Source organism: Amblyomma maculatum, chromosome 2 (assembly GCF_055883805.1).
Source record: "Amblyomma maculatum isolate TAMU_Amacu chromosome 2, ASM5588380v1, whole genome shotgun sequence".
Classification (NCBI taxonomy): Eukaryota; Metazoa; Arthropoda; class Arachnida; order Ixodida; family Ixodidae; genus Amblyomma; species Amblyomma maculatum.
In genome coordinates, this window is record NC_139345.1 from 211,133,036 (window position 1) to 211,148,791 (window position 15,756).

The 15,756-nt window shown below is 49.3% G+C and overlaps 1 protein-coding gene across 1 annotated transcript in view; it reads left to right on the forward strand.

The window, feature by feature from the left end:
- Nucleotides 1-8,492: 8,492 nt before the first annotated feature.
- Nucleotides 8,493-15,756, forward strand: part of LOC146201217 (uncharacterized) — a 77,516-nt gene continuing 70,252 nt past the window's right edge. Inside the window, exons 1-2 of the mRNA XM_084592503.1 lie at nt 8,493-10,000; nt 10,049-11,255. Of these exons, the coding sequence (XP_084448629.1) occupies nt 8,493-10,000; nt 10,049-11,255 (2,715 nt within the window). The remainder of the gene's footprint in view (nt 10,001-10,048; nt 11,256-15,756) is intronic.

Here is a 15,756-nt window from a genome sequence, read left to right on the forward strand (position 1 = left end):
TTAGAGGAAGTATTCAAAGACTTGGAATGGGAGCAGTTAGGGATAAGGGTAGACGGAGAATACCTCAGTAATCTGCGATTTGCTGATGACATTGCCTTGCTAAGCAACTCGAGGGATGAACTGCAAATAATGATTGATGACCTAGACAGGAAAAGTAGAAAGGTAGGCTTGAAAATCAATATGCAGAAGACTAAGGTAATGTTTAACAGCCTCGGGAAGGAACATCAGTTTACATTAGGTAGCGAAATACTGGAAGTAGTAGGCGAGTATGTCTACTTAGAACAAGTAGTAATCGCAGATCCGGGCCATGAAAATTAAATAAGAAGAATAAGATTGGGATGGAGCGCATTTAGCAAGCACTCGCAGATTATGACTAGCGGCTTACCGGTAACGCCCAAGAGGAAAGTATACAAGTTGCATCTTGCCTGTACTCACCTATGGGGCTGAAACGTGGAGGCTAACCAAGAGAGTTCTACTTAAGTTGAGGACAACCCAGAGGGCTATGGAACGAAAAATGGTAGGGGTAACATCAAGAGATAGAAAGCGTGCAGAGTGGGTCAGAGAAATAACTCAAGTTACCGACATTCTAGTGGAAATTAAGAAGAAGAAATGGACATGGGCAGGACATGTAGTGCGAAGAGAGGATAACCGATGGTCGCTGAGGGTAACAAACTGGATTCCAAGGGAAGGAAAGCGTAGCAGGGGGCGGCAGACAGTTAGGTGGGCGGATGAGGTTAAGAAGTTCGTAGGGGTCAAGTGGATGCAGCTAGCACAGAACCGGGTTAAGTGGAGAATTATGGGAGAGGCCTTCGCCCTGCAGTGGGTATAATCAGGCTGATGATGATGATGACAGATAAAACTTCTGTGGCAGGCTAGCCCCCGCCGCAAGCGGCGGTGACCTACCTGTCCCAGCCCCATCAGGGGAGTACCTGTCTCTTCTAAGGATCGGGGAGGCATACGTGTGATCCGGGAAAGGGCAGGCTTGGAGAAGGAGCGCGCGAGCGTGTCGATGGGAAGCTTCACTGCCGGGCATCGACTGGTGTCCCGGAATCCAGATCACACTGATCCTTTTCGGAGGATTAGCGACGAGGATTCGGCGGCTGGCGGCACCGATGCGTCCGTGAAGATAGTTACGGCAGGTGGTGTGGGAATCTGACATGATGGTAGCTTGTGCATTAGTTACGGCGGCCAGAGCGATGGCTGCTTCTTCGGCAATACTCGGCTCGGTGGTGCGAAGAGAGGCATAGTTGAGAAGAGTGCCCGCTGGAGATACGTCACGGTAATGGCCATGTGTCCGTTAACAGGGCCAGCAGCGTCTACGTACAGAGTATTCGGTTGGCTGTCCCATATTCGAGAGAGGTGAGTGGCTCTTGCCTGTCGGCGGTCTTGGTGATATTCTGAATGCATGTGCTTGGGATGGTAATGGCTCGGCGGATATTCTGTGGCGAGTTTCTTTTTTAAGGCGAAAGCCTTTAATGGCTCATGCTGTGATGGACAAAGTGTGTCCCACTTTTGGGGCGTTCTGAGTGGCCGAGGCAGGATGCGCCCCTTATATCTGCAATGCCACATTGAACGCGTGCTAAGGAACGCCACGCGACAGGAGCGCTCTCGTCGGCTAAAAAAAAAAAAAAAAAGCCAACCTATATCTTTATAAGAACTTTAGTTTTTTTTTTACCATTTCATCATGTACACATCTTCAAATTTTTAAATAAATGTTTCCTTAGATATGGAATAAGGCACTTTTTGCTTTGTTTCGCAGGTGACCAGATACCGAACACTAAAATAAAATCTGTAGTTGAAGATTCTTCCCAAAATTTCCTGACGTCAGAGTCAAAATAATAATAATAATTGGTTCACAGGAAGGGAAAGGCGCAGTATCTGTCAGGCGGTTCTGTGGACACTTGAACCGCGCCGTAAGGGAAGGGAGAAAGGTGGGAGTGAAAGTGGATAGAGAGAACGAGGAGCTGTAGTAAAGGGCTCCGGAGTAATTTCGACCACCTGGGGATCGTTATGTGCGCTGGCATTTTAACGCACGTTAAATATCCCCAGGTGGTCGAAATTACTCCGAAGCCCTCCACTACCGGCTCCTCTTTGCACTTTGAAAGATTCCATCAGACAGGAGACATTTGTTTTAGACCGTTACCTGAACTTTCTTATCTTGAACAAACACCAAACAGTGATCAGTAAAGAATATGGGCCACACCCAGTAACCGATAACGGTTGCTAACGTGGCTAGGGAATCGTATGGTATTCTTGTCAAACTTAGTGCTAAAGGAACAGTGAGAAGGAACAGGATTATTATCATCTTTAACCTTTCCAAATATCCACCTGGCTGTATAAACACGCTAAATCAGTAAGTAAAGCCTCACCAGGGCCTTACGCTTACCTAACACCACTCGGTATTCATCGCTCCAAGCACAATTGAACAGATCGGCTACCTGGATGGCTGTCAACATCACACTCCATTTTTTAAAACATGCCGCAACTATCAATGCCTCCGACGATTGTGCAAACCCTAACGGTAAGGGTAGCTACTTGAAATGCTGCGAGGCTTGCCATTTTTTGTATCTGTTGTATTGAACGCCGCCCTTGGAATGGGTTGGCCCGCCTTCAAGTCAGGCGCCTCTATCATCGCACTCCTTTTTGCATTTACACTTCCCGAGGATATCGCACAAACCAAATGCCTTTTTCTCACCACACATATTCTGATCTATAGGATGCTTCAGAGGCTTTCCGTTGTCCTCTGTCTCTTCCGGTGTACAGCGAGGACCACGAAGCCGAGCGGACCAGCAGCATCGACGACAGCCGACGAAACACGCTGAAGGTGGACACTGCTGCACTCTATTGACGAAAATGCAGTACCGACGAAACTGCTGACTTTTTGTTGTTGTTGTTGTTGTTGACCAAATAACATATGGCACATACAGAGGGAGATCGGCCAAAAGCTGGGTAGCGAAGAAATTTTTTGAAATTTACTTTCATGTAAAAAAAAGTGATTTGAGGGGTAGAGGAAAGGAAACAAAAAGGGATATAAATAAATATAAAATAAACACGCACGGGAGATTGACACTGGAATTGCAGAACAAGTGATGTTGAAATATTTAGCAAGGCAAACGATTTGATTCCAGTACAAAAAATTGAATGGCGGTAAAAACAGATCTGTGTCTGTGTTCAAGGATGGTGGCGCCAAATGATAACAATATCGGGCTACTTAAACTGAGGCCGAACTGTTTCAATGGCCTTTCCATCAACTGTCTTCTCAACGTAGTGAAGCGGCGACTTAACTGCTGGCTTTACAGGAGGTGTGTGCAGCTGTCTCTTCTTTTTTTTTTTTTCTTTTTTTTTTGCAGAAGATTTTTGCGCAGAATGCACTGAATTGCAAGCGGTTAGTTATGCTGAGGCTGGGTTCAGTAGGTTTAGCTCTGCAGATTAAAATAATATTAACAATATTTATCTGCACTCACAAATGGGCATGAAAAAGAAAAAGAAAGAGAAGAGAAAAGAACGAAAGAAAGAAGAGAAAGAAATAAGGAATGAAATAAATAAATAAATAAAATGCATAAAGGAACGTACGAGCGGAATTTAGGAGGCCAGTCATTGCAGGTTGCCCTTCATTGCTATTGGACGAAGGTATCTTCGCTCCCCTTTCTGATGGGAGCTCATCGCTCAGCTGACAACAGCAGCGTCCACAACAGCCATCACATCTATGATGTGTACTGTAGCCCCGTCATCGTCATGCATTCGTTGCCGCTGAACCAAAGTGCCAGATAGCTCAGAATGCAGCGCGATCCACTGCATGTCCAAAGCTTCCGAAATGGCTTCACCAAGGCGTGCGGCGCTGGCGCCGAATGTGGCCAACTCAGCTGCAGCGAAGACTCAGCGGATACTTTCCTGGCATTAGAACTAACACAATCCTCATGTGCTCCATATCACGTGAACGCCAAGGAAGCTTGATGATTTTCACATGAAATCTTTGCCAACATTCTATTGCTTCCACAAGCTGCTATCGCAGGCAACCGTCTAAAAATAGCTCATCTGGCCAGTACAGGAAATCTCTCGGAGGGCCCAAATGACACCAGTGTCGCGGGAGCGCGGTACGGGCGACCTTTAAGATCTGCATGCAGTCAAATGGTGCTCAGTGCAACATTACCGATGTCAAGGGAGAAAATCTGGTACGAGTCTGTCGTAGCAATTCTATTCTCTGAAAGACTGCGGCCGATGCTATGTTTCCAGCTTGAACCAATTCAAGATCACAGCCATTCGGAACAGCTTCTATCCTAGTTCTTATAGCTAATGCCGCAGTCGATCACTCCTCCGCATGCTTCAATGCAACTTTCTTGCAGTCGCTATTATCTTCCATCCGGGCGCAGGGAATTCAAGCTCACCTTTTTTCAAGTAGCATCCTTGAGTTGCATCAACCGGCATATCTATCACCTTAGTCCAAACGCCACTGCTTTGTACCACAAAAAAAAAAAAAATCCCTAAAACTTCTCGAGTATGCTACCACTGAAGTGTACAGTGTTCGATTCTTCCGGTCCTTGCCAGAAGCCTGAAACTTTAGCCTTGAACTGAAAGCAAAATAAAACGTTACGTGTTTCAGCACATTATTACCATTTGGAAGTAAATCTTAGTCGACCACAGTTTTTTTTTCGGTTGCTGCGCACCTGAGTGATTGCTCAAGCCGGTCTTAAGGGCGAATTCTGTCTATAAGCCTCAGACGCTGTGCGTGACGTCATCCAGAAGGAATTATCGTTCATTTGTCAAAGATTCAAGCTGCGAAGGCGCGGGCAGGAAACTGCGGCCTTTTTCCATTTCCGTTCAGTTGTTTATCCTTGGCGCGCGAGCAAGCAGCAAAAATAAAAATGTCAACAAGCGAGCTTGGTTGGCCGGGTGCCACTTTCGTAAGCGAAGTACGGTGCTGCCAGTAATCTTTCTTTCAATGCACGTGTACACGTCTGCATGCTACAACTGCCAGATTAAAAATCTTCGCGGGAGAATGTTAGATGATTAATTGTACCTCAGTGTTATCCAGTTTTCTTTCTGTGATGGACCCCTTTTCAGTGGAGAGGAGTTCGGGAAGAAAAGCTAGTTTGTCCAACCTAAAATGAAGAAGCCACGCAATATGAACACGTGGCAACCGACTGTCGCTAAGGGTAACAGACTGGATACTTAAGAAGGCACGCGTAACCTGAGCTTTTCAGGGTCTGGTGGGCAGATGAGAAAGATTGCGGGGATATGGCGTAAAGCAGTTGACAGTATATTAAGCTGATTGGTCACAAAACACTGGAAGTTTAATATTCCTGTTTTTCAGTGAAATGACAACGCTTCTAGATTATCGCCTTCTCACTAACTTGTACTGTCCGGAACCCGCAGTTGTGCTAGCCCTAATATGTATAACCATAGGGACGGCGCATTCTGTTGGCGATGCACGCAGCTCTGTGATGCTAAATGAGAAGGAGGCGTTGATTCTTTATTCTCAAGAATTGCCCGCGGCCTAACGAAGAACGAGGAGGGTCAACACGACGAATTCCTAAACGATGATCAGCAATGCTTGCGCCTGGCGCCACCACTGGCTGCCGGCCAGTCTTCGTAGGCTTCGGAGGACAGCCTGAATAGGGCAGCGCTTGTTTACAATACCTCCACAGGGCAACCTCCAAAGCAAACTCAGCTTATCTTGGTGCAATCAAGGGCAGGAAACCTTTTTCTGGAGGAGGAAGGGGGGGGGGAGTGTTACTTATAAGATCTCATCTTTTTATCTTTGGTGGCAGGTATAGTCATAGCCTCCTTTAGCCTATGACCATCGTGCACTGCATAATAACTTTACTAAATCTTTATTTCTCTCAAGCAAGATTATCTATGGAAGCTTTGTGAGCCATGTGGAAAATTTGAGTTTATAGATCTCCTCCATATACAAACAAACAAGGTGGTCGAGGTGGCGCTGCAGTCGTCTGCGATCCACGGCAGGCAAAAAACACGGCACTAGCCAAGCTTGTCAAGAGCGTATTGTGTTATGCGGGCGCCTTTTTTTCGCAGATGGAATAACCATGTGCTCTAGCCTTCAGTACATAAACTTGGCGGAATGCAGGTCGAATCGATTATTCGAGAGGAAGAGCAAGTTTTGAATTTGAAACGCTTGACTGTCCTTCTACCCTATTCCTCTAGGTTTTTACCTTTCACTCTAAAAGGGGACCCGACGACCCGACTCGACTTTTTCGGGTTCGTGTAAACCCACTGTATTGTGAGTATTTCTTGAGCCTCAGCAGTGAGGACAAAAGAGATACATAGAAAAACTCTACGTACAGGCGTGCAGCTTTCAGACACGCACGCCCTACAGACAGAGGGAGTTCAAAGCTCGCAAGCGAAGCGTTGCTGCCCGCCAGCGAAAGTGAGCAACGGCGAGAACAGCAACGTGCCCAGTAAACGTGCCCAGTAAATTAACCGCGGACCGCATCGAGAAGAACAGAGCTTCATGATGCTTACAGCTATTCTGAGTAGAGTAAGTAGACGCTAATTGTTCTCGCTCGTAAACAGCGCGCGCAAATCACTTACTGAGTATTCTACTCGAATTATTATTGCACTCTTAGGTGATTCTTCAGATGTAGCCCGTACGGATTTGCTTATTCTTACGTTATTAGTTCAAATCAACACGCTGCGCGCCTGTTGTATCTGCTCTGTTCGTGGGTGGCTGTCGGCGTTACAGTTCTCAATTTTATCACGGGTATTCACGGTTTTAGCTTTCTTTACAAGCTGCAGTGCCCGTTGTGGTTCCGTAGGTTGGGCGACCTAGTTCAACGCCGTCCACCGTGGCCGCATTTCAATGTGGGATTAACTCAGAATATGAGAGTGTGCCATGCAACACGTAGCTCAGGTAAATATCCTCAGAGTATTTGAATCATGAGCCCATATGTATTTCGGTGATACTCAAACCCACAGCTCACATTCACAATTAGCCGCTGCGAATACAACTAAAACAGCTCGCTACAAAAAAAAAATGCAATTGAGCAAACCAGCAGCTGCCAATGCTGAAATGACATCGATTTCCAGCTGTGTTATTGAACCAGAACTCATGTCCAGCTGAAATGTTTCAATTTCTAGCTGGGAAATTTACACCTCTAGTGATGCTCCAGCTGGGAAATTTCCCGCTGGAATCTCACCATCTTCCAGCCGGAAAATGGCAATCCAACTAGTAATTCAATTGGAAAAGAGAATTGCCAGCTCAAGTGGGTGCTGCCGAGGAAAGTCTACTAACTGTTCATTTTCGCCTGGGGATCATCACCAAATAAATAAAATTATTTGAGGTGAACACGGCGAATGTTAGCCATGCAACATAACGTCGGAGGAGTGGAAGATAGATGGCTTGCGCAGCAGCTCACTACGTATACGTACAGTTGTGAAAGCGAAAAAAAAAAAAGTATTTGAGGAAATGTCTACATAGGTAAGCACATCTATGCATGCTCCAACAAAGAAACAGGCCTATACGCTTTACAATGTTCTGGCTGCCTCGTCTACATGTGTTACGGGCGCAGTCGCACGCCCGCTCAAAGGCAGTACCATGATTTCATTACGCGTCGTAAAGACCTATACGCTTTACAATGTTCTGGCTGCCTCGTCTACATGTGTTACGGGCGCAGTCGCACGCCCGCTCAAAGGCAGTACCATGATTTCATTACGCGTCGTAAAGAAGGCCAAACTGGGGTTATTCGCAACCTTTGATCACATAGAACGCTATAGCATAAAGGTGAATAAGCTCCTACTTAGCCGGGACAAATATGAGCCGGCGTCGGTATCCAGTCTTCGCGCTTCCCCGCGGCGGCCTTCGTGGCCAAGAAACCTGTGCAAGCTCCCCTTTCTGTGGCTTTCAGCAGCAAACTACTTCGCATTCACGGTAGGCAAACGCAACTGAAGTTTTTTTTTTGCCTACCGCGCGAAAGTCGCAAATGAAGACAGCGCCCCAGCATCTTCATGACGTAGCAGAGCGAAGGAGGTCTATACATCACCTTTTCCTATCGGTTTGCTTCTCTCCATAGAAATCATTTCGAGATTCATCTTGCTGGGGCAAGACTTCCTCTATTCCTTCTTCAGGGAAAGTGTAGTAGGGATTTCTTTTTACTTTTTATTCAAATCACTCTCCTAAAGCACGAAACTATCCAAACAGTGCACTCCTTGTTTATTAATGTGCTTGTGTCTGCAATGCACCTTCGCCAAGCCCCCTTGTGGATATGCGCCACTGAGACTGAGGCCATAATCATCATCATCGTCGTCGGGTACAGTGCAGCGGTGAACAAAGACGAGGACGAGGTGCGCCATTGCCCCTTCGCATGGAGGAAGTATACATGTGTGCTGTGGCCTTCGGCAGCGGACACCGAAGGCGGCTACCCGTGATGGTGACGTGCGCCGCGGTTTCTGGTGAGCCTTGAGCTGCGGCAGCGTGCGTTGGCTAGTAAGAGAGACGGACAGGGCCACTGCGAGTGACCGAGTCTGGTGTCCGTGCCATGGCAGCACCGCCTCCAGCAGCCGCTGGTGCCGCCGCGCCAGCGGCACAGGAGGTAACGCCGCTGACGCGACGTCCCGTCGTGGAACAAGAGAGCGGTTATCATTACAGGTGGGACATCTCGATGGGTGACACCCCGTCGGACCTCGACTGGGGCGAGGAGATCGTCAAGGAGAACAAGAGGCTCTCTTTCGAGAAAGACGTGCGCGTCCAGGAGTTCGACAAGCACCAGGCATCGGACGTTGTGGTGCACATGACGCGTCGCGCCGACACCAAGGAACAGGCATTGCTTCCGGAGAGGCCGCACGAGGAGACGCTAAAGCGTAAAAAGCGAAAAAAGAAAAAGAAAAAGAAGCGCCGACGGCGCCGGAAGAAGTATCGCTTCGAACTGGGGAAGCCAATCAAAAGAGATGATGACGACGACGACGTGGGTGAGAGCAGCAGCAAAAAGAAGAAAAAGAAAAAGAAAAAAAAGAAGAAAAAGAAGAAGAAGAAGAGGAAGAGCAAAGGAAGCAAGAGCAAGAAGAGTAAGAAGAGCAAGAAAAAAAAGAAAAAGAAGAAGAAAAGTAAGAAAAGCAAGGGAAAACGCAAGAAATCCAAGGCCAAAAAGAAGGGAAGCAAGAAAAAGTCCAAGACCCCGCCTCCAGCCAGCCCACCGCCAGCAGCGGCGCCGCCTTCTACCCCTCCTCCTGCTCCTGCATCACCTCCACCTTCTGCGCCACAGGCAGCAGCAGCGCCACAGCCGTGCAAGGAGGACATACCACCGTTACCTCCGATGGGTTTCCCAGACGGCATGATTATGATCACGCATGAGCGCTCGTCATCGTCTTCCTTGGACGGGCCGGTGTTAGAAAGGATCCGCATGGTTGGCTCACCCGAGACATTCAACAGGTTGTCTTCACAGGAACCGCCCAATTTAGAGCCACTGCTGACGTCTCCCGAAGGAGCGCCGCCGGCTGGTCTCTTTGGCTCTTCAGAGCAGTCAATGGCCCAGCAGTTTAACGTGCAGGCCATTCCGGCAGTGCCAGGGGTTGATATCGCACCAGTTGCTATAGAAGTGTCAGATCCTGGAGTAATAACAGAGCAGGTAGTTCAAGCTCCTGGGGGGCCGCAGATAAAGATCCGCACTAAGACCGAGATTGAAATGATCCAACCTGAAGAAGAGCCGCCGCCTCCGCCTCGCCGGGGAATCGAAGCCATCACTCGACAAACAATTGAGGAACTTCCATCGCCAGACGGAGAGCCGCGCTACTCCACATCGCAAGAGAACATCGTTCGGCGCATCGAGCTTCCAGGCTGTCGCGTCGGGGGCCGCCGGTCTCGCCTTTGCTACGGGACACGCCCCGGGGACATCAGTCCCGGTGCGCGCATCATACGCACCACCTCCAAGAAAGTTACGGGCGCCGATGGCATGCCACGCATCGACACCAAGGTTTGCGTGAGCCCTCCGCGCGAGGGTGTCGCCGCGCCCCTAATGATGGCCTCGCCCACTTTGCTTGGTGCTCCGATGTTGGGTGCGGCGGCTCCGTTGGCGGTCGCCGGCGCGCGCCGGTCCAGCAGCTCGAGCTCGGACGTGCAGAAGGAGGCCCAGATCCTCAACCAGCTGAGCATGATGGTCAACAACCGGACGGAACGCGAACTAAAACGGCTCAGAAGCAGGGAGCGCCGCACGGAGCGCCGGAGGCGGCGCCGCGCTCGCAAGGAGAAAAGGCGTCGACGACGCGCCGCCAAGCAGCGCGCACTCCGGGACTGGGAGAGCACGGGGGACATTCCATTCGAGCGTCTTCAGGAGCAAGCCCAGTTCTCTCCGGCCGGTTTGACATTGGCGCAGAGCCAGATTTTCACTACGGGGCCGACGAGGATGGCGGGACCAGCGGCTAGCGTGGCCAACGCACTGGAGCAGTGCTGTCAGATGCTGGAGAATGTGGCCGACGAGTTTCGAGCGATGCCGACTCTGCCTCTCTCCCGTCGTGCGTCGCCTTCGTCTCCTGGGCGACGCAGGCGCTCCCGGCGTCAAAAGGTCGAGCGTAAGCAGGACTCATGTGTGAGCACACTCTGCTCCTGGCTAGGCCTCAATGAAGGTGACACCGCTCCAAATAAGCCCCGGCGAAGGCGCCGCCGTCGGCGGAACTCGTCGACAACGAGGCGCTCTTCCTCAACACGGCGCCGTTCATCGACGACGCGCCGTAGCTCATCCACGTCGGGTAGCTCATCGTCCTCGACGATGGGCAGCACATCTCGCGCCAGCACATCCACGGGGAGGCGCCGCTCCTCGGCCTCACGTTCGGGTCGCTGTTCGAAAGAGTTCGAGTTCATCACGCACATTACCCGCGTGGATCCGAGAAAGCTGCTTGCGGGCAAGCGATACACAATTAAAGGAGCCGACGACAAGTCTTCTAGTGACACAGTGACGACCAGGCAGTCAGTGACCTGTTACCAAGTAGCAGCGGCGGAGCGGGTGGGTGACTGGGGTGACCTGCAGAGGCGCGAAGAGGACCGCTCCGAGCTGCTGGTCGAGGGAGGCGACGAAGGTGACTACGACGAGCGCAGTAGACGCCGTAAGAAGCGGCGACAAAAGCGACGCAGGGAGCGCAGCTGGCACTCGGACGGAACTCTGCGGCGTCCCCACGGCCGGTCGCCTACGCCATACCGCTTCTCTCGCTACACGGCCGGCTACGAGGACTATTCGCAGCATCCGCTCTCGGACCGGGTCCCATCGTGGTTTGGCCTGGCCACCCAGGGCGACGCAGGGCACTACTCTGTGGTGAGTACCGCTCCTGCATGGCGGGAACCAACTGTGTTACCTTTTACAACCTAGAATGGGCGGGCGAGCTAACAGGAAGCTGGGGATGGCCGAATGTCTCACTTTCGGCCCGATATCTCTATGGCCACAGCCTCCACTTCGAGAGTGGTCGGAAAGTGTGGTGTGTTAGCAGAGAGCACGCCACATTTTACGATGTCGCAAGTGGTATTTAAGGTCAGGCTATTTATTCCGGTGCTGCGCCGGCGCTAAAGTTAATTGTCAGCGAAAACATCATGACCATGGTTCAAGATAACATTGGGGCTAGATGGTGCATTTTAGGACGGAATAGATAGCACCTGTCTTGCTTCCTTTCTCTCCGTGTGTGGGGTTGTTAAACGCGCTGTAATTTCCCGTCACGACAATGACTCTGGCAAGCGGTAGCTGGCCGCTGACACGTTCATGCACTGACTGAGCATAGGGTTGGCGGACGTTACGTCTGGTAGGTGTTGCCGACTCTGGTCTTTCCTTTCATGTGGAAGGGCATCAAATGAGCTTTCCAGGACACTTGTATTCACTTTACCCCTACGGTGTATCCAGACGACCGACCGCAAGCCTGTTTTGACGTGCTTACCAAGCCCTATCCGAACTGACCACTTCGTGAGGATCGCTGACCCATGCATACTGGCTAGTAGGTGTGATAAGGAATTTTCTGCTTCCAGCAGCATAGCAGCTGCCGCTGTGCAGCGCTGGCTCACCCGGTCTTCTTGCACGCTAGCTCCGTTTCTAAGGCTTCGCGAAATGATCATGTTTTTGTGTTCTTACGCGGACCGCACCAGGCGATAATAGTTGGGCATTTTTCTCTGGCCGCGGACCACGGACTTGGCAGCGTCTGTGGACGGAGGGGAGCGTTTGCCGATTAAAGCGCATGAGCTAGCCCACATCAACGAAGTGCACTAACACATTTTGAATAGCATCAAATAGCATAGGCAGTATGTACAGTTGCGTCCGACTTCGTCATCATCATCATCATCATCAGCCTGATTATACCCACTGCAGGGCGAAGGCCTCTCCCATATTTCTCCACTTAACCCGGTTATGTGCTAGCTGCATCCACTTGACCCCTGCGAACTTCTTAATCTCATCCGCCCACCTAACTTTCTGCCGCCCCCTGCTACGCTTTCCTTCCCTTGGAATCCAGTTTGTTACCCTCAGCGACCATCGGTTATCCTCTCTTCGCACTACATGTCCTGCCCATGTCCATTTCTTCTTCTTAATTTCTACTAGAATGTCGGTAACTTGAGTTATTTCTCTGACCCACTCTGCACGCTTTCTATCTCTTGATGTTACCCCTACCATTTTTCGTTCCATAGCCCTCTGGGTTGTCCTCAACTTAAGTAGAACTCTCTTGGTTAGCCTCCACGTTTCAGCCCCATAGGTGAGTACAGGCAAGATGCAACTGTTGTATACTTTCCTCTTGAGCGATACCGGTAAGCTGCTAGTCATAATCTGCGAGTGCTTGCCAAATGCGCTCCATCCCAATCGTATTCTTCTTGTTATTTCCTTTTCGTGGTCCGGGTCTGCGGTTACTACCTGTCCTAAGTAGACATATTCGCCTACTACTTCCAGTATTTCGCTACCTAATGTAAACTGCTGTTCCTTCGCGAGGCTGTTGAACATTACCTTAGTCTTCTGCATAATTGATTTTCAAGCCTACCTTTCTACTTTTCCTGTCTAGGTCATCAATCATTATTTGCAGTTCATCCGCCGAGTTGCTTAGCAAGGCAATGTCATCAGCAAATCGCAGATTACTGAGGTATTCTCCATCTACCCTTATCCCTAACTGCTCCCATTCCAAGTCTCTGAATACTTCCTCTAAACAAGCTGTGAATAGTACTGGGGAGATTGTGTCTCCTTGCCTAACACCTTTATTTATGGGAATTTTGTTACTTGCTTTATGCAGAACTATGGTTGCTGTGCAGCCGCTATATATACCTTCCAGCACTTTCACGTATGGCTCGTCTACCCCCTGATTTCGCAATGCCTGCATCACCGCCGAGGTTTCAACTGAGTCAAATGCTTTTTCGTAATCAATGAATGCTATGTATAAGGGCTGGTTATATTCCGAGCATTTTTCTATCACCTGATTGATGGTATGGATATGATCGATAGTAGAGTACCGTTTCCGAAACCCTGCTTGATCCTTTGCTTGATTGCAGTCTAAGGTTGTCCGGATTCTATTAGCGATTACCTTAGTAAATACCTTATACGTAACAGACAGTAAGCTGATTGGTCTGTAATTTTTAAGGTCCTTAGAGTCCCCTTTCTTGTGAATGAGGATAATGTTTGCATTCTTCCATGGTTCCGGTACCGTCGATGACACCAGGCACTACGTATACAGGGTGGCCAGGTTTTCTAGCACGATATCCCCCCCGTCCTTCAGCAAATCTGTAGTTATCTGATCCTCTCCAGCTGATTTCCCCCTTTTCATAGTTTCTAGTGCTTTCTTGACCTCGTCCTTCGTCACTGGTGGAACGTCTGACTGTTTTTCCCTACCGCCAATCTCATTACGGTCCTGACTACTTTGGCTACTGTAGAGATCTGTATAGAACTCCTCGGCTACTTTGACTATCTTTTCCATATTAGTGATGTCATTGCCCGCCTTGTCCCTTATCGCATACATCTGGTTTTTGCCTATGCCCAATTTCTTCTTTACCGCTTTAATGCTTCCCCCGTTCTTTACAGCATGCTCAATTTTCTCCATGTTATACTTCCTAATATCAGCCACCTTGCGCTTATTGATTAGCTTTGATATCTCGGCCAATTCGATCTGGTCTGTTGGATTGGAAGCTTTCATACTCTGGCGTTTCTTAATCAAATCTTTCGTCTCCTTAGACAGCTTACCGGTATCCTCTCTAACTATCCTACCGCCTACTTCTACCGCGCACTCAGTAATGATATCTCTGAAATTATTGTTCCTTGCCTCTAGGGTAATGTCGCCATCCTCAGTTAGAGCTGAAAACCTATTCTGTAGCGAGATCCTGAACTCTTCTGCCCTCCCCCTCACCGCTAATTCGTTGATGGGTTTCTTTCTTACTAATCTGTTGCGTTCCTTCTTCACATTTAGGCTAATTCGGGACCTCACCATCCTGTGGTCACTGCATCGCACTTTCCCGATTACCTCTACATCTTGCATAATGGCGGGGGTTGAACACATTATGAAGTCGATTTCATTTTTAGTTTCCCCGTTAGGACTCTTCCATGTCCATTTCCGGTTCTTCCGTTTGTTGAAGAAGGTGTTCATGATTCGTAAGTTATTGCGCTCTGCAAACTCAACTAGTAACTCCCCCCTGCTATTTCTAGAACCAATGCCATAGTCACCTACTACCTTGTCTCCTGCCTGTTTTTTCCCTACCTTGGCATTGAAATCGCCCATTAGTACAGTATACTGCGTCTTTACGTTTCTCATTGCCGATTCTACATCTTCGTAGAAGCTTTCAACTGCCTGGTCATCATAACTACATGTAGGTGCATAGGCCTGTACAACCTTCAGTTTATACCGCTTATTAAGCCTAATTACGATGCCTGCCACCCTCTCGTTAATACTATAGAATTCATCTATATTACCCACTATATACTTATTGACAAGGAAACCTACTCCTAGTTGTCGCCTCTCTGGTAAGCCTCGATAACACAGTACATGCCCATCTTTCAGTACAGTATATGCCTCATTCGGCCTCCTAACCTCACTAAGCTCTATGACATCCCATTTCACGCCCTCTAGTTCCTCTAACAGCACTGCTAAGCTAGCTTCACTAGCTAGAACCCTAGCTAGTGAAGCTAGCTTAGCAGTGCTAGAACCCTTTAATGCTACGTTTAATGCAACGTTTAATGCTAGAAGCCTAGCATTAAACGTTGCCAGGGACAGTTTCCAATGGCGGCCTGTCCAGCGGAGCCAGACTTTCTTAGCACCCCCTGCTGCGTCACAGGTCTGACCGCCGCCGTGGTCAGTTGTTCCGCAGCCGCTGGTGACTGAGGGCCGGGGTTTTATGGAGCTTATCATAGGAGGTTGCGGCCAATTACTGCACCAGGGTGGCCAACTCCTGTTCTGGTGAGGGAGTGCGTTGCCGGAGGTGTTCACCGGCATCAGGTCGCACCCCAAACCTGTTTATGCAATTCTTTCATCCGGTGGAGAATTGGGCGGCACCGGGATTTGAACCCCGGTCCTCTTGCATGCGAGGCGGATGTTCTACCGCTACGCCACCGCTGCACCGCTGCGTCCGACTTCGTTTTTGCACAAGTCTTAGAGCATAGCCTGACGGTATGTGCAGCATTGCTGCCCCGTCACGTCCCGCATGAGTCTTTTCAGAGGCGGGTTTAGTGAAAAATGACGAAAAATATAGACCACAGCTACTTAAAGAAAGCAGAGAAGTTCGCAAACGAACACGTATGCACCACGCAGAATTCACTATTAATATAAACAGCGCGAACACGAAGACAAGGGACAAGAAACAAGAAAGCCACA